The 19085-nt window shown below is 43.4% G+C and overlaps 1 protein-coding gene across 1 annotated transcript in view; it reads left to right on the top strand.

Annotated features, from left to right (window-relative positions):
* The window catches only part of man1a2 (mannosidase, alpha, class 1A, member 2), a 103075-nt gene that overhangs the window by 1659 nt on the left and 82331 nt on the right, over positions 1-19085 (top strand). The window contains exon 2 of the mRNA XM_061692307.1: positions 3538-4065. Within this exon, the coding sequence (XP_061548291.1) occupies positions 3752-4065 (314 nt within the window). The 5' untranslated portion in view covers positions 3538-3751. The remainder of the gene's footprint in view (positions 1-3537; positions 4066-19085) is intronic.

Genomic DNA, 19085 nt, shown 5'->3' with positions numbered 1-19085 from the left:
GGGGCTAAGAGGCGAAAGCAGGATTACTGATAAACGTCTCTTGCTGAGTCCTTCTCAGTCGGTTTCAGTAGTTTCTGTCCGATTTCCCACAAGTTCTTGTGAAAAAGACCGCTTCAAATCATATGTTACCGTGCACTTCTATGCCCGTCCATGCAATGTTCATGTTCATGTAATCTACCTCCAAAACAGTCATATTAAATGCTCACAATAACAAAACTGTCTGTTCAATAATTGAACGGTATTTACTAGATCGTCATATGCTTTATATATAACATTAGAAATTGGATGCGACCTACCAGAAGCGATTCTTTGAAAATAATTTTTGACATTTTATTTTATGATTATTTTTTTGCTTAAGTCCAAAAATTCAAGCGAAGTCATGAACACAGGAGCACTCTTAAAGGCATAAGAATCCTGAGTTTCGTTTCCTCCTCTTAGTGATATTGTAGGATGCTTTATTTTTCCAAGCAGCCTCTGTAATGTTTTCATTTGAAATGTGGACATTTCATTTGAAGAGATGGAAGTAATGTCAGATTTATTTTTGGATTGATATCTATTTGTTTGGAGTGGACCAATTTCATTTCATTTTTGGGGCTACTGTAACGTATTGGCAGAGGGATATGTTGGAATCGTTATTCTCTCTCCATGTGATGTTCTTTCACCCACGACTTTTGACTTGAGATAAACACTCAGTCGTATACCACTAAAGGGTCCTGCCGTTACAATATGCTTAAATAATTTGGCGGCTCATCTCTTTGAGGGAGAGGGATGGTGGCGGCCTGCGGAGGGTGCTTCTGCTGGGTGGTTTTCCGGTGGCGGCTGCAACCGCCCAGGATGCGGCTTCGTGAAGTGGAGGTCCAGTAACAGCTGATGCAGGCTCGTGGGTGAGCATTTGATGGGACGGAGCCCGGCGCGAACAACAAGGCGCCTCTTGGCCAATCGATTGCGACGTGATACTCAGACCGGCATAGCGGCCGCGCTATAGCCTTGAGAGGGACTCTGGGCACCAAGTTTTTTTCTGCATCCCTCCCAATGCAGCCTTTTGGTCACAGTCAGCCAATCAGTGTATTTCTTTGTGACGTATCCACATGGTCACCTGCCTTACGGCCACAGCTCCGGTTGGCCACCTCAGCAATGGAGGCGCGGAACACGGTCCTCTCGGACTCAATGTCCTCCGCCTCACCCGGGACGTGGGTGAAGTTCTGCCTGAGGTGAGGTGAAACTCCTTCTGATAAGGGATTCTGCCAGACATTCCCAGCAGACCCTCATAATACGTTTGGGCCTGCCAGGTTGGACCGGCATCTTCCCCCACCATCGGAGCCAACACACCACCAGTTGGTGATCGGTTGACAACTCCACCGAAAGGTTATGAAAAAGGTGTAGCCTACACTTTCATTCCAATGTGACAGGGGTACATATGACTGCATATAGGTACAATTGTGCTCATTAGTTTACATACCCAGGCAGAATTTGTGAAATATATATATATTTTTTAAATACGACTGATGACTGAACAACAACCATCATTAATTTCTTCATGTTTTGTTTCATGATAATGCTTTTCTGAAATGCTTAGGTAGTCTAAGCATTTTCTAAGCAAGTTAGTCTGGAGCCCTTAAGTGGTTACACAAGAAATGCCGCTATAAAGAGGATTATGAGTTGACAGATTAATTTGAAAGTTAAAATGTTGATAGTCATTATCGTTAACTCAGAGATGCAAGTCATTTCAATATGAAGAAAAACAAATCTGAAGAAATTGCGAGAATAGCCATATTGTTAAGAAAATAGTTATTACCGTAATTTCTCGTGTATAATGTGCACCCATGTATAATACGCACCCCCAAAGTGGACCTCAAAATTCTGGAAAACCCTTCAACCTATGTATAATGCATTTATACAATGTATGATTTTGCTTCTACCCACATGATCAAAACATGATTATCTCTATTTTGTTCGTTTTTTCAAATAATTATTTTGAAGTTAAGCACTTTATTTGAATTTGTAATACTTTCTTTGTATCTACTTGCTCTTATTTTGAAACTCACAGCCATACTTTTATTTCGTAAATGAGAAAACACAGTTCTGCTCATCATATGTTTGATTACCCAGGCAGAATTTGTAAAATGGGTAAAATTCTTTAAACACGATTTTATTTTAATGGGATTAAAATTTTATTTCAGAAAAGCATTATCATTAAACAAAACATAACCATAAAGAATTGTTGTTCAGTCATCAGTCGTATTTGGAAAAACACAATATTTCACAAATTCTGCCAGGGTATGTAAACTTATGAGCACAACTGTACATATATGCAATCATACATACCCCTGTCATACTGGAATGAAAGTGTAGGCTACACCTTTTCCATAACCTCTAGGTGGTGGTGGCATATTAGAATGAAACTGTACACCTTTCTCATAACCACTAGGTGGCGGTGGCATATTCAAATGAAAGTGTACAGCTTTTTAATAACCTCGAGATGGTGGCATTTATAAAATGTGAACTTTTTTTAAGTTTTATTTTCCCCCGATACTTTTGACAATTTTTTGGGGAAAAATGCACATTACACATGAGAAATTACGGTACTTTGATAAGCAGTGCTTGGAAAAAGTCAGAATTTTATGAAAATGTTGATTGATTCTTTTGTTGTTTGTGAAACATAAACCACAGCGTATTTCGATCCACTTTATGTGGAACGTCACGTGACCAACATGGGATAACTGCCTTTCTAGATTTGATGACCTTGTTTGACGCCGAACTTGCCAAAATGTTGTTTTCTTCAATTAATTATTTGTGACCCTCTAAAAATGTCTTTTACTTTATCTGAAGGCAACATTCCACCCATGTCGCTCATAGACAGTTCTGAAAATAGGCAGCAACAAAATATGTACTTGTTTGTCTAATTTCACACTTGATGGGTGGACAGGCACTCCAGAAACTCAACTATTTGTTTAAAAAAAAAAAAAAAAAACCACACAAAACAAAAACTGCACGGCATCCCCTTTAATTCTCGTGGAATTATGACTTTTTCCTCATAAAAACTACAATCTTACTCTTGTGAAATTACTCTCTTCTCAAATAATTACTTTTCTCATAAAATTAAGACTTAATAATAATGTAAACTATCTTAATGCTAATTTATGTGGAGGCGGCATGGTGGCCATGGTTAGCACATCTGCCTCACAGTTCTGAGGACCTGGGTTCAAATCTGGCCTCGCCTATGTGGAGTTTGCATGTTCTCCCCGGCCGGGCCTGCGTGGGTTTTCTCCGGGTGTTCCGGTTTCCTCCCACATTCCTGAAACATGTACGGTAGGTTAATTGAAGACTCTAAATTCTCTGTAGGTGTGATTGTGAGAGCATATGGTTATTTGTCTGTGTCTGCCCTGCGATTGGCTGGCGACCAGTTCAGGGTGTACCCCGCCTTGCGCCTAGTGTCAGCTGGGATCGGCTCATGGGCGTGACCCGAGTGAGGATAAGCGTTACGGAAAAATGGATGGACGGGTAATTTATGTTTAATATTTTATTTTTTTCTTACAGACTGGTGATGACTCTAAATCTGCTCACCACACAGTCCTTCACGAAGGGACCTCTTCCTCTTTTGTTGTTCGGACTTGGGATCACAGGCATGAGATAATAAAGTCAAGCAGCTGCAACAAACGACACCCACGGCGCTCTTGAGGCCGCCACTGGACTCCCTCCCACCTCATTCCCTCCTGCCCTACTGCATTATAGCCCCTCAGTAGCCCTCATCATGACCACGCCGACCCTTTTACCGCTCTCTGGGCGTCGTATACCAACGCTGTCGCCCGGCGCCTCCTCCTTCTCGCACCACCGCGCCACCTTGAGGCTCTCTGAGAAATTCATCCTGCTGCTCATCCTCAGTGCCTTCATCACCCTGTGCTTCGGGGCCTTCTTCTTCCTGCCTGACAACTCCAAGCACAAGCGCTTTGACCTGGGCTTGGAGGATGTGCTCATCCCGCACATTGACTCGCCCAAAGAGGGCAAGCATGCTTCGGGACAGGTGATCATACACGGTCAGGGAGGACATGACGAGCACAGACACAGGTAAATTGATTTCTTTTTCAATCTTGTATTGTTGCCTCCACTCAGAACTAGGGGTGTCCCGATCTGATATTTGATATCAAATATCGGTACGATATTGGCAAATAAATTATATTGGACGGGGATCGAAAATCTCTGATATAAGCGCTCTTATACAAGCTGTCCAATGCAGACTCCGCTCCAGCACTTCTATACTGCAATGCTGTGTGGCCATGGCATGCAGAGCCCAAGTAATCACAACAACACAGTGTGCTAAGCTGCTAACAAAATAGTAAGGAGTAATAGTGAATGCTACCTGCTTAAAGTCATTCATTGACACTCCAGTTGAAGTTAAATTGTAAAACTAAGCACACATACCAAAAGAATTACATACATAGTATGTTCAAATACATCACAGATGTTTTTTCTTTTTCTTTTCTTTTTTTTTTGTTCATAAAAAATCACCAGCTCCAAGCAAACGCACAAAGAGAAACATCATTGACGAGCTACCGAAAATTTGCATCGACCTTCCGGTGCGTATCTGTGTCAAAATAAAAAATATTGGTACACAAACGCTGTATCATCACATATAAAAAGGAAATATAACAATACTCCAAGACGTATATGCTTCCAACTTAGTGAAAAATGAGTTATATTAACAATATTCGATCGTGACTTTCTTCTACTTCCTTTGCTACTGCAAATAACACAACTAATTGCGTGCACCACACTGGCCCTCAGAGGTCAAGACACGCACACAGCAGGAACTGTGCTCCCATTACGGTACACGCAAACAGGGGCAGTACAAGCACCTTGAGCCTCACTTCATGATTCCTAGCCACCACAGCATTTTCAAGAAAACTATACCCCTATATATCAAAAAACTTCAATGGTGTATTGCCGCACATGTGGAGGAACCAAATGCTGTTCCCACCATACAGTATAATTTGTATCTATTATTTACTGGTTATTTTTCATGGTCTTCTAATTTTTCTTCAATCTATTCAGTTTCTACAATATGCTTATGTTTATGTTAAACAGTGGTTATGTTGCAATTTAAATATTTCTTGTTTGGTTTTATTGGTTATTTTTCAGGATTTTCTAATTAGATTATCCATTTGTAGTATATTAATCATGTTGAAGGTTAAACTTCAAATAACCCATGAGTGGCAGCACGACTGGTTAGAGCGTCTGCCTCACAGTTCTGAGGACCGGGGTTCAATCCCCAGCCCGCCTGTGTGGAGTTTGCATGTTCTCCCCGTCCGTGCCTGCGTGGCTTTTCTCCGGGCACTCCGGTTTCCTCCCACATCCCAAAAACATGTGTGGTTGCATGGTAGGTTCTTTGAAGACTCTAAATTGCCTATAGGTGTGATTGTGAGTGGGAATGGTTGCTTGTTTATATGTGGCCTACGATTGGCTGGCAACCAGTTCAGGGTGTACCCCGCCTCCTGCCCGATGATAGCTGGGATAAGATCCAGCACGCCCGCGACCCTAGTGAGGAGAAACGGCTCAGAAACATTCCACACTACAACCCCAATTCCAATGAATTTGGGACGTTGTGTTAAACATAAATAAAAACAGAATACAATGATTTGCAAATCATGTTCAACCTATATTTCATTGAATACACTACACAGACAAGATATTTAATGTTCAAACTGATGAGCTTTGTTTTTTAGCAAATAATCATTAACTAAAAAAGCTGGGACATGGTCATGTTTACCACTGTGTTACATCACCTTTTCTTTTAACAACATTCAATAAACATTTGGGAACTGAGGACACGAATTGTTGAAGCTTTGTAGGTGGAATTCTTTCCCATTCTCGCTCGATGTACAGCTTCAGCTGTTCAACAGTCCCGGGGTCTCCGTTGTCGTATTTACGCTTCATAATGCGCCACACATTTTCAATGGGAGACAGGTCTGGACTGCAGGCAGGCCAGTCTAGTATCCGCACTCTTTTATTACGAAGCCACGCTGTTGTAACACGTGCAGAATGTGGTTTAGCATTGTCTTGCTGTAATAAGCAGGGGCGTCCATGAAAAAGACGTTGCTTGGATGGCAGCATATGTTTCTCCAAAACCTGTGTGCACCTTTCAGCATTAATGGTGCCTTCACAGATGTGTAAGGTACCCATGCCATTGTCACTAACACAGCCCCATACCATCACAGATGCTGGCTTTTGAACTTTCCTTCCGTAACAGTCCGGATGGTTCTTTTCCTCTTTGTTCCAAAAACAATTTGAAATGTGGACTCGTCAGACCACAGAACACTTTTCCACTTTGCATCAGTCCATCTTAGATGAGCTCGGGCCCAGAGAAGTCGGCGACGTTTCTGGGTGTTGTTGATAAATGGCTTTTGCTTTGCAGAGTAGAGTTTCAAGTTGCACTTACGGATGTTGCGCCAAACTCTATTTACTGAAATTGGTTTTATGAAGTGTTCCTGAGCCCATGTGGTGATATCCTTTACACATTGTCATTGGTTTTTGATGCAGTGCCGCCTGAGGGATCGAGGTCACGGGCATTCAATGTTGGTTTTCGGCCTTGCCGCTTACATGCAGTGATTTCTCCAGATTCTCTGAACCTTTTGATGATATTATGGACCGTAGATGATGAAATCCCTCAATTCCTTGCAATTGTACGTTGAGGAACATTGTCCTTAAACTGTTGGACTATTTTCTCACGCACTTGTTCACAAAGTGGTGAACCTCGCCCCATCTTTGCTTGTAAATGACTGCGCAATTCAGGGAAACTCCTTTTAGACCCAATCATGGCACCCACCTGTTCCCAATTCGCCTGTTCACCTGTGTGATGTTCCAAACAAGTGTTTGATGAGCACTCCTCAACTTTCTCAGTCTTTTTTGCCACCTGTCCCAGCTTTTTTGGAACGAAGTTAATGATTATTTGCTAAAAACAATAAAGTTTATCAGTTTGAACATTAAATATCTTGTCTTTGTAGTGTATTCAATTAAATATAGGTTGAACATGATTTGCAAATCATTGTATTCTGTTTTCATTTATGTTTAACACAACGTCCCAACTTCATTGGAATTGGGGTTGTACAAAATAAGTAAAAGTATGTATAATTCTTGCTGAAATTGGATCAATATTGGTATCGACCAATACTCAAGGATGGAATGTTGGTATCGAATAGGGCCTGCAAAACCTGTATCGGGACATCCCTACTCAGAACGTTGTGAGTCGGTCGGATGAGAAAGCAGAGACTGGGGCTGTCGTATTTCTGGGGTTGATGTCACCAAGGTGGTTAAAAAGCTTCTCAGCGGCAAGAGGGTGGATGAGATCTGGCCAGTGTTCCAAAATGGCTCTGGATGTTCTGGGGCTGTCTTAAGGCTTCTTTATACTCGCGCGGACGGCGACCGTGCTGACGTCACTGCGGCTGTCCCTCGCGTAGTTTTCCTTTATACTCGAGCGCAACCCACGCGCGCAGTTTTGAAAATGTAGTGCAGTTCACCTCCAAGTCGGGGGTGTCGCTACGGCTGGTATTGGCTAGGACACCACAGGGTGAAGTTTCCACTGCATTTTTATGGCCATTTCCGGTAGCCGTTTTTACGTTCCTTTCAGTAACAAGGAACAAAGCAACAACAATGGCGACCGTGGAACAGTGTCTGGTAGAACAAATGGACCTAGATGAGAATGATGCCTGAGGAATGGAGGAAAAGTGTACTGGTGCCCATTTTTAAGAACAAAGGTGATGTGCAGAGCTGTGGCAACTATAGAGGAATAAAGTTGATGAGCCACACAATGAAGTTATGGGAAAGAGTAGTGGAGGCTAGACTCAGGACAGAAGTATTTGCGAGCAACGGTATGGTTTCAAGCCTCGAAAGAGTACCACAGATGCATTATTTGCCTTGAGGATGTTGATGGAAAAGTACAGAGAAGGTCAGAAGGAGCTACATTGTGTCTTTGTAGATCTCGAGAAAGCCTATGAGAGAGTACCCAGAGAGGAACTGTGGTACTGCATGCGGACGTCTGGAGTGGCAGAGAAGTATGTTCGAATAATACAGGACATGTACGAGGGCAGCAGAACAGCGGTGAGGTGTGCTGTGGGTGTGACAGACGAATTTAAGGTGGAGGTGGGACTGCATCATGGATCAGCCCTGAGCTCCTTCCTGTTTGCAGTGGTGATGGATAGGCTGACAGATGAGGTTAGACTGGAATCCCCATGGACCATGATGTTTTCAGATGACATTGTGATCTGCAGTGAAAGGAGGGAGCAGCTGGAGGAACAGTTAGAAAGATGGAGGCATGCAGAAGACAGAATATATGTGCATGAATGAGAGGGGTGGAGGGGGAAGAGTGAGGCTCCAGGGAGAAGAGATAGCAAGGGTGGATGACTATAAATACTTGGGGTCAACCGTCCAGAGCAATAGTGAGTGTGGTCAGGAAGTGAAGAAACGGGTCCAAGCAGGTTGGAACGGGTGGAGGAAAGTGTCAGGTGTGTTATGTGATAGAAGAGTCTCTGCTAGGATGAAGGGCAAAGTTTATAAAACAGTGGTGAGGCCAGCCATGATGTACGGATTAGAGACAGTGGCACTGAAGAGAGAACAGGAAACAGAACTGGAAGTGGCGGAAATGAGGATGTTGAGGTTCGCTCTCATCAGAGGGACGGCCAAGGTTCGATGTTTTGGAGACAAAGTTAGAGAGAGCAGACTTCAATGGTTCGGACACGTCCAGAGGAGAGAGAGTGAGTATATTGGTAGAAGGATGATGAGGATGGAGCTGCCAGGCAAGAGAGCTCGAGGAAGACCAAAGAGAAGGTTGATGGATGTCGTGAGGGAAGACATGATGGCAGTTGGTGTTCGAGAGGAGGATGTAGGAGATAGGCTTACATGGAAAAGCATGACGCGCTGTGGCGACCCCTAACGGGACAAGCCGAGAGGAAAATAAGACTCTGGTTTCCTCCCACATCCCAAAAACATGCATGGTAGGTTGATTGAAGACTCTAAATTGCCCGAAGGTGTGAATGTGAGTGTGAATGGTTGTCAGCCCTGCGATTGGTTGGCAAACGGTTCAGGGTGTACCCCGCCTCCCACCCGAAGATAGCTGGGATAGGCTCCAGCAGCCCGCGACCCTCGTGAGGATAAGCGGTAAAAGAAAATGGATGGATGGATGGATGGATGAAGTTAGTTTCAAATGTCATTAACAAGCTGATTCATTTACCTCCACCTAGTGCCCTTCGTAACTATTTTAAATCAACGATTAAATTACCAACTCTCATGCAGCAATTTTAATTTGATCAAATACAGTTTGTGTGCATAACACTTTTGCTCTATTCGATCACTGCTTCTATGCACATTCTCGAACACCTTTAAAGGTATGTGATAAACCCTCACACCATAATTTGCGAATGCTATTTATTTGTTTGGGCAGCCGTGGCCCAATGGTTAAGATCATCACCTGCCACCGTGGGGGACCTAGGTTCAAGACCCCGACCGGACCATCCGCCAACATCCCCCGGACTCACGGCTGTGGTGTCCTTGAGCAAGACACTGATACCCCGAAATGCTCTCTTCAGCTGCCCCCTGCTCCAGTGTGTTCCACTAACGTGTGTATGTGTTCACTGTGATGTGTTAAATGCAGAGAACAAATTTCGTGTGTCTGCATGCATGTTCATGACAATAAAGGGTGATTCTATTCTATTCTACTTAACAATTAATTACACAAATTTAACCGTTACACTTGAGCCTGAACTTGTCCGCGAAGCTTTGATTGACCACGTGGCAGATGTCACTGTTTTGTCCCACGCTGTGTCAATCAGCTGCTGACATTGCTAAAGCCAGTGGCCGTGACCTCCAACTGCAACGCTGCGCACTAACTATCCTTGCATTTTCAGTGATTAACACTGAGCTGAGCACCTTAACTATGCTCCACTGGACAATTGGCCCCATGACGTAAGCCCATCTGGTCTACATGTCTCCAATTGAATCCGTCCCCCTGCTTGTCGGCCAAGACCTGCTTTGCCGCTTTGGGCCACTAATTGATTGCAAAAATCTTCAGCTGTGGGCGCAGGTGGAACAGGCGTTACCACCACCAACTCGGGAACTGTCCTTAGACCGGTGCCTGGTGTTGGACCACTCGGAGGACGGCTACCTGTCAGACCGCACTCATTCAAGTGACAACACCCCCATTGACTGAGACCGCCGAGTCCCGTGAAGCCACCTCACCATCGCTGAACCGACTATGAGAACTCGACACGGTTCGTCCTCCACCGTCCAAACACCGCACGAAGAGCGCTGCTGCCCCAATGTTGCTGGTGGAATTAATTTGCATGACTGCCCCACAGGCGACATCAACCTGGCCTTGTGGGCGGACAAATCAGCAATTTAACAGGCACTGTTTGAAACCCTACGACTTAAGCATCCTGACCTTCAATTAACGCTGAAAATGTTTACCGTTTTACCGTTAATACAGTGCCACCGTCTGCCGTCACTGCAGTGGGCGTGTGCGCCCTGCACCTGCAATGGAATAAACGCTCATTAACTCACTGCTTCCTAGTAGTCCCCAATTTGCCGCATAAAACTTACTGAGGTGCGGATGTACTTGTCTGACTGGCCGTTCAAGTTGACAAAGTTTTGTGGTCGCGCGCTAATACTGATATCGCTAACCGTGTTTTTCAACCATTAAACCTTAAGTCGGGACAACCAATCCCCGACGCTTGCGAAGTTTTGAGCGAAGACGAAGTTATGGTAAAAGAGGAGCAGATACATAGCACGTTGCTCCTGATGCGCAGTGGACTCACTGCGTTATCCACAGAGAAGCGCTTGCGTCCAAACAGCTGAGCGCTGAACTGAGCGATGTAATGACGGACATCATTGCCACAGTGAACCACATTGAAACAAGACCCATCAAAGCCCGGATTTTTGCCGCACTTTGTGAAGAAATTGGCTCTGATCACACAGCAGTTTTGTTCCACAGCGAGTCTCGGTGGATGTCAGGGGGTAAAGTTTTATCCTGGGTGTTTGAACTGCGTGATGAGATCCGAGTATTCTTGGAGGAGGAGGGTATTGATCTTACCCACAAGTTTAGAGACAACAACGTTGTCATGAAACTCTCATACCTCAGTGACATCTTTCAAAAACTCAATGAACTAAATCTACAGATCCAGGGTACCAACACACACCTTCCACACCTGGCAGATGAACTCACATCATTCACTAGAAAACTAGAGATGTGGGAGCAGCGAGTGAAAGATGGGCATATAGATTCCTTTGAGAACGTGAAATCCTTCATCAGTGCCAACAAGCTGCAAAACACAGTGACCACATGCATCAAAAATGATATCTCTGCTCTGCAAAAACATTTACGGAGATACTTCCCAGAGCAGGATCCTGCAAAATATGACTGGGTCCGAGACCCCTTCAGTGCCAGACCAGCTGCTGACTTCAGCGCTGCAGAAGAGGAGCAGTTTATTGATGTCACTTCTGATTCAGCTTTGAGGCTGCAGTTTCAGTCCAAGACATTGGCTGCCTTTTGGATTGGAGTGTAAAAGGACTACTCACTGCTAGGCAGGATAGACATGGCCTCACTGCTGCCTTTCACCACATCCTACTTGTGCGCGATAGGGTTTTCTGCAGTTACCTCAATCAAGACCAAATACAGGTCAAAGCTGGACATTGAAAATGAGCCTCGAGTGGCTGTCTCACAGCTGTGTCCACGATTCGAAAAAATCTACAGCACAAAGCAAGCCCACACCAGCCACTGAAATGACTGCAGAAATTCAAGACGTTAAAATTTTTGCAGAAAACAAATGTTTAGCTATTTGTTTATTCTTGGTGGCTTGGTAAACTCGCCAGTGTAATTTTTCAACTGTAAAAATGACCACTACAGTAATTATTGGAGTTGTTCATGTTTTTGTTGATTCCCAAGGAATAATGTTTGCAAGCTAAGCGTATGCGTATTTCTTGAAAAACTGTGTGTGTGTGTGTGTGTGTGGGGGGGGGAGTCTGTCTGGGCGTCCCTGCTAAAGCTACTGTCCCCGCGACCCGACCTCGGATAAGTGGTAGAAGATGGATGGACATTAATTCCAACTAGGAAGTCATTACTTATTTTTCTGGTGTTTGAATCACGTCTGAAAATCTTTTTCACATACTAAGTGCTTTATGGCCTCAAGCTCAAAACACGTTCGTGCGACTTAGTCGGCTTTGTGCTCGAGGGTCACATATGCTTTACGTTTTATTCGTCTTAAGCCCTTTTCACACTGCATTTGGCAATGTGATTGACGCCAGAAAAACATTTTCAAGAATAGCTCTTTCCCACTGTTAAGGTACGATGACAGAAGGTGTACTCTCGCACATCAGCTCACTGTGATTTGATGTAGTCACGACTTGCTCTCTCTGCTTGCCCCGTGGACAGCATGCAACAGCAGGTGGTGCTTAAATACAGGTATCAGATACCACACACATTAGATGACTCTAGTTATTGCAGTATTAACATGAATCATTAACAGCTGGTGACATTTCTCTTTCTACACATGACTGAGAAAATGTAAGACATTCTGATGCGCCTTCATCAAAAGTAATAGCGAAATGATTCATAGTCATGGATGGACTGAAAGCATGAAAAACAAAGTATAACTAATAGTTCTATTAGAATATGTCAGGATCAGTTGTGAACATTGAGATGTTGCATTATGTGGCTTTAAGCGCCATTCATGCACTATTTGGTGATCCCAGAGTGGTTTGTGGTCTTGAACAAAATTGCCTATTTAAGCAATTAAGACCAAATGTGCGAGTTTGTGCACGTGTTGTCATGGCTACATGGCGAGCAGCCCATGCTCCGTCCTCCAGAGTTTTGAATTTCAACAGTGCTGAAGAAGAAATTGCAGTGATGTACAGGAGGGATCATACAGTGGGTACGGAAAGTATTCAGACCCCCTTAGATTTTTCACTCATTGTTATATTGCAGCCATTTGCTAAAAAAAAAATTTCTTCGTTAATGTACATACAGCACCCCATATTGACAGAAAAAAACAGAATTGAAATTTTTGCAGATTTATTAAAAAATAAAAACTGAAATATCACACAGCCATAAGTATTCAGACCCTTTGCTCAATATTTAGTAGAAGCACCCTTTTGAGCTAATACACCCGTGAGTCTTTTTTGGGAATGATGCAACAAGTTTTTCACACCTGAATTTGGGTATCCTCTGCCATTCTTCCTTGCAGATCCTCTCCCGTTCTGTCAGGTTAGATGGTGAACGTTGGTGGACAGCCATTTTCAGGTCTCTCCAGAGATACTCAATTGGGTTTAAGTCAGGGCTATGGCTGGGTCATTCAAAACAGTCACAGAATTCTGAAGCCACTCCTTCGTTATTTTAGCTGTGTGCTCATTATCTTGTTGGAAGGTGAACCTTCGGCCCAGTCTGAGCTCCTGAGCACTCTGGAGAAGGTTTTCGTCCAGGATATCCCTGTACTTGGCCATGTTCATCTGTCCTTCGATTGCAACCAGTCCTGTCCCTGCAGCTGAAAAACACACCAACAGCATGACACTCCGACCACCATGTTTCACTGTTGGGACTGTATTGGACAGATGATGAGCAGTGCCTGGTTTTCTCCACACAAACTGCTGAGGATTAATGCCAAAAAGTTCTATCTTGGTCTCATCAGACCATCTTATTTCTCACCATCTTAAAGTCCTTCATGTGTGGTTTTTTTTTTTTAGCAAACTCCATGCAGGTTTTCATGTCTTGCACTGAGGAGAGGCTTCTGTCGGGCTACTCTGCCATAAAGCCCCGACTGGTGGAGGGCTGCAGTGATGGTTGACTTTCTAGAACTTTCTCCCATCTCCCGACTGCTTCTCTGGAGCTCAGCCACACTGATCTTTGGGTTCTTCTTGACCTCTCTCACCAAGGCTCTTCTCCCCCGATTGCTCAGTTTGGCCGGACGACCAGCTCTAGGAAGGGTTTGGTCGTCCCAAAATTCTTCCATTTAAGGATTATGGAGGCCACTGTGCTCTTAGGAACCTGAAGTGCAGCAGAATTATTTTTGTAACCTTGGCCAGATCTGTGCCTTGCCACAATTCTGTCTCTGAGCTCTTCAGGCAGTTCCTTTGACCTCATGATTCCAATTTTCTCTGACAAGCAATGTGAGCTGTAAGGTCTTAATTAGACAGGTATGTGGCTTTCCTAATCAAGTCCAATCAGTATCATCAAACACAGGTGGACTCCAATCAATGTGTAGAACCATCTCAAGGATGATCAGAAGAAATGGACAGCACCCGAGTACTAGAGCGGCTCCAACTACCAGAGACAAATTCCTTGTGTGTTTTTTTGGACATACTTGGCAAATAAAGATGATTCTGATTCTGATTTTAGCAAATGGCTGCAATATAACAAAGAGTGAACAATTTAAAGGGGTCTAAATACTTTCCGGAGCCACTGTAAATTGCATATTGAATTTGACCTGACAATTACCAATCTGGGATGCTTAGGGATGCTTTATTCACATTCTGGTTGTGTGGGTTGCTACAAGCCCAATTCCAATGAAGTTGGGATGTTGTGTTAAACAAAAATAAAAAGAGAATACAATGATTTGCAAATCATATTCGACTTATATTTAATTGAATACACTACGAAGACAAGATATTTAAGATTCAAACTGATAAACTATATCTATTTTCTTAGCAGATAATCATTAACTTAGAATTTTATGGGTGCAACACGTTCCAAAAAAGCAGGGACGGGGTCATGTTTACCACTGTGTTACATCACATCAACATTCATTAAACGTTTGGGAACTGAGGACACTAATTGCTGAAGCTTTCTGGGTGGAATTCTTTCCCATTCTTGCTTGATGTACAGTTTCAGCTGTTCAACAGACCAGGGTCTCCGTTGTCGTATTTTACGCTTCATAATGCGCCACACATTTTCAATGGGAGACGGGTCTGGACTGCAGGCAGGCCAGTTGAGTACCCGCACTCTTTGACTACGAAGCCACGCTGTTGTAACACGTGCAGAATGTGGTTCGGCATTGTCTTGCTGAAATAAGCAGGGGCGTCCATGAAAATGACGTTGCTTGGATGGCAGCATGTTTCTCCAAAACCTGTATGTACCTTTCAGCATGAATGGTGCCTTCACAGATGTGTAAGTTACCCATGCCATTGGCACTAACACAGCCCCATACCATCACAGATGCTGGCTTTTGAACTTTGCGTCCATAACAGTCCGGATGGTTCTTTTCCTCTTTGGCCCGGAGAACACGACATCCACAATTTCCCAAAACAATTTGAAATGTGGACTCGTCGGACCACAGAACACTTTTCCACTTTGCATCAGTCCATCTTAGATGAGCTCGGGCCCAGCGAAGCCGGCGGCGTTTCTGGGTGTTGTTGATAAATGGCTTTTGCTCTGCATGGTAGAGTTTCAAGTTGCACTTACGGATGTAGCGCGGAACTGTATTTACTGACATTGGTTTTCTGAAGTGTTCCTGAGCCCATGTGGTGATATCCTTTACACATTGATGTAATGTACGTTGAGGAACATTGTCCTTAAACTGTTGGACTATTTTCTCACGCACTTGTTCACAAAGAGGTGAACCTCGCCCCATCTTTGCTTGTGAATGACTGAGCAATTCAGGGAAGCTCCTTTTCTACCCAATCATGGCACCCACCTGTTCCCAATTAGCCTGTTCAACTGTGGGATGTTTCAAACAGGCGTTTGATGAGCATTCCTCAACTTTCTCAGTTATTTTTGCCACCTGTCCCAGCTTTTTTGGAACGTGTTGCAGCCATAAAATTCTAAGTTAATGATTATTTGCTAAAAACAATCAAGTTGATCAGTTTGAACATTAAATATATTGTCTTTGTAGTGTATTCAATTAAATATAGGTAGAACATCCATCCATCCATCCATTTTCTGAGTCGCTTATCCTCACAAGGGTCACGGGAGTGCTGGAGCCTATCCCAGCTGTCAACGGGCAGGAGCTGAACTGGTTGCCAGCCAGTGGCAATAGGTTGAAAATGATTTGCAAATCATTGTATTCTGTTTTTAACACAACGTCCCAACTTCATTGGAATTGGGGTTGTACTTGAGATGGTCTTGGTAATTAGGATTATTGATTTTTAAATGGTTAAAAATGTCATGTGTTGAAGCAAATTGAGGTGTACTGGATTGGCAGCAACCAGCAGAGGAAGTGGCTAGAATTAATGCAGGTCCATCTAGTTTCTGTCCAGATATCAAAATTTGAAATAAACTGGAAGAGAATAAACTTTGTTGCGAGATGACTTCAAAGTAAAACAATCATAAATGTATGTATGTAACGAAAGGTAACTTCACACGACCCGGTGAAAATTGAAGTAAAATGAGACAGCATGAAAAGGAGTAATGAATGGAACCAAGTACTCTGCAAAACATTGATTCCTTTACCAACCCACAGGCATAAAATTAGTGTTATACTGTGAGACAACTTTTATGTGAATTTTGTCCCAGTTCATTGTAATGTGAAGTTGTTAGTTTGACCTTTTTGAAGATTTAGCTCAATGTTCAACTTGTAATGCGACTCTTGCTACTTTCTTTCTAGTATGGCTTATTTTATTTTTGTGTCTGTCATCAGCTCTTACGTTGGTTTGAAGACTAAAATAAATGTTGAAAAATATCAGTGCAAGAGTGCAACCCACCGTTTTACTTGATTTTAACAAAGTTAAGAAATACTTTTTTTCTCCCCCACCGTTAGGCGCAAGCACGTCTCCGTGAGCGTTCTTCGTTGGTTTTCACCACTTTGTTCTTCGGGGTTGGTGGACTGTAGGCATTGAAAGTGAGAACCGAAAGTATTTAATTTAAACGATCCTGGGAGAACTGGGATGTCGGTCCCGGTCCCAATCGATTCTCGGTTTTCGCTGCCCAACCCTACTGAGTACTGACTGTATCGTTCATACAAATAAGAAGATGGTTCTCATGGACTTACGAGCACATGCTTGGCGGATGCCGTTGTGCGGGCCAATGTCATGATGACTTCGAATTGATCCGGGGGGCCGGATGAAATTGCTGCCAGCCCTTGGCCCAAGAGCTTAACATGTTTGCATTAAGGGCATATTTCATATGCCATCCTACTTTTAGCTTAATAGTGAGATTTTAAGGGTAAAAAGCTAGTATGGTAGTGTGCATTATGGTTTTCATTGCTTTTGCACTTTTTTTGGAATTTGTGCGATGTGCTCAGTGTTGCCATGACAATGCGCTGACCAGCTATAAGCATCATCAGAATCAACAACCATTCCAACTTGCACTGCTGATTGTTGTTTTATTTCAAGCTGTCTTGAATCTCTTTTGATGAAGTTGATGGCAAGAGGGAAGAAGCTGTTGGAATGTCTGCTAGTTCTAGTTTGCATCGATCGGTAGCGCCTACCTGAGGGAAGGAGCTGGAAGAGCTGGTGACCAGGATGTGGAGGGTCCAAGAGGATTTTGCATGCTCTTGTCTTAGTTCTGGCAGCGTGCAAGTCCTCAAGGGCGGGTAGGGGGGTACCAACAATCTTTTCAGCAGTTTTGATTGTCCGTTGCAGTCGGAGTTTGTCCTTTTTTGTAACAGCACCAAACCAGACTGTGATGGAAGAACACAGGACCGATTCGATGACCGCTGTGTAGAACTGTCTCAGCAGCTCCGGTGGCAGGCCGCGCTTTCTCAGAAGCCGCAGGAAGTACATCCTCTGCTGGGCCTTTTTGAGGACGGAGTTGATGTTGGTCGCCCACTTCAGGTCCTGAGAGACTGCAATTCCCAGGAACTTAAAGGTCTCGATGGTTGACACAAGGCAGCTGGACAGCATGAAGGGCAGATGTGGTGAAGGATGTTTAAGCTTTTAAAGAGGTTAATGGTAAGAGATAAGAAGCTTTTGGAATGTCTGCTAGTTTCAGTTTGCATTGTTCGATAGTGCTTACCTGAGGGAAGGAGCTGGAAGAGGTGGTGACCAGGATGTGGAGGGTCCAAGAGGATTTTGCACGGTCTCTCCTTAGTTCTGGCAGCGTGCAAGTCCTCAAGGGTGGGTAGGGGGGCTACCGACAATTATTTTTAGCAGTTTTGATTGTCCGTTGCAGTCGGAGTTTGTCCTTTTTTGTGGCAGCACTAAACCAGACTGATTCAATGACTACTGTAGTGTTGAGAGTAGTGTTGCCAGCCTGGAGAGCTTGCAACCAGAATGATACACATTTATTTCTCAACTGTTACAAATGATTAGATTTATTTTTTTTTTTTAAACCAAGAAGTCTGCAAATGAAGGTCTGGAAAAAGTAAAGAATTTTTAAATTCTCTGAACCCTGTTCATCTTTATTCCCATTTACACAACAACTTGTTGTTATACTTGCGCAAGAGTACTTTAACTAACTAATTTGACAAATTTTGCTTGATTGACATTGGAATAAATTGGTGCTGTTTTCATTTCATGAATTCAGTAATTGTTTACTAAAGATTTTATTTTTCCACATCTGTCCTCATGCATCATCTCAGCACTCGAGGGGCACCAAGTCAATAAGTGTCTGTCTTATTTTATTTTTTAAATAATTTCTCTTTGTCCAGCCATCCATCCATCGATGCTATTTATCCTCACTAAGGTCACACGGGTATGCAGGACGCAGCCTATTTTAGCTGATTTTTGACGTGAGGCAAGGTACAGCCTGGACTGGTCGCCAGCCAATCACAGGGCACATATTAACATTAATAAATAATCAATTACACTTACATAATCACACCTATTGACACTTGAGGGACAAATTACCTAACGTGCATGTTTTTGGAATGTGGGAGGCAACCAAAGTATCAGGAGAAAACCTACGCAAGCACAGGAATAATGGAACCCGGATTCTAAACCTTAAGCTCATAACTGTCAGGCAGATGTGCGAACCATTCAATCACTGTGTCGTCGATTTCAGTACCTCAATAAATCGTTTTCTTGTTGCTTGTGTTGTTTGTCAGTATGTGCTTCTCTTACAAAACTACCACAAATTAGATTTACCATCATATTTCCAAGCAAGACAGGTCGTGACGGGAATCTCCGACTCATTTAAAATATGATCAATCTTCAGCGTATTAAATAAATATCCCCTG

Source organism: Phycodurus eques, chromosome 12 (assembly GCF_024500275.1).
Source record: "Phycodurus eques isolate BA_2022a chromosome 12, UOR_Pequ_1.1, whole genome shotgun sequence".
Taxonomy (NCBI): domain Eukaryota; kingdom Metazoa; phylum Chordata; class Actinopteri; order Syngnathiformes; family Syngnathidae; genus Phycodurus; species Phycodurus eques.
The sequence above is the reverse complement of the archived record's forward strand: the minus strand, read 5'-3'. Positions and strand labels throughout refer to the sequence as shown.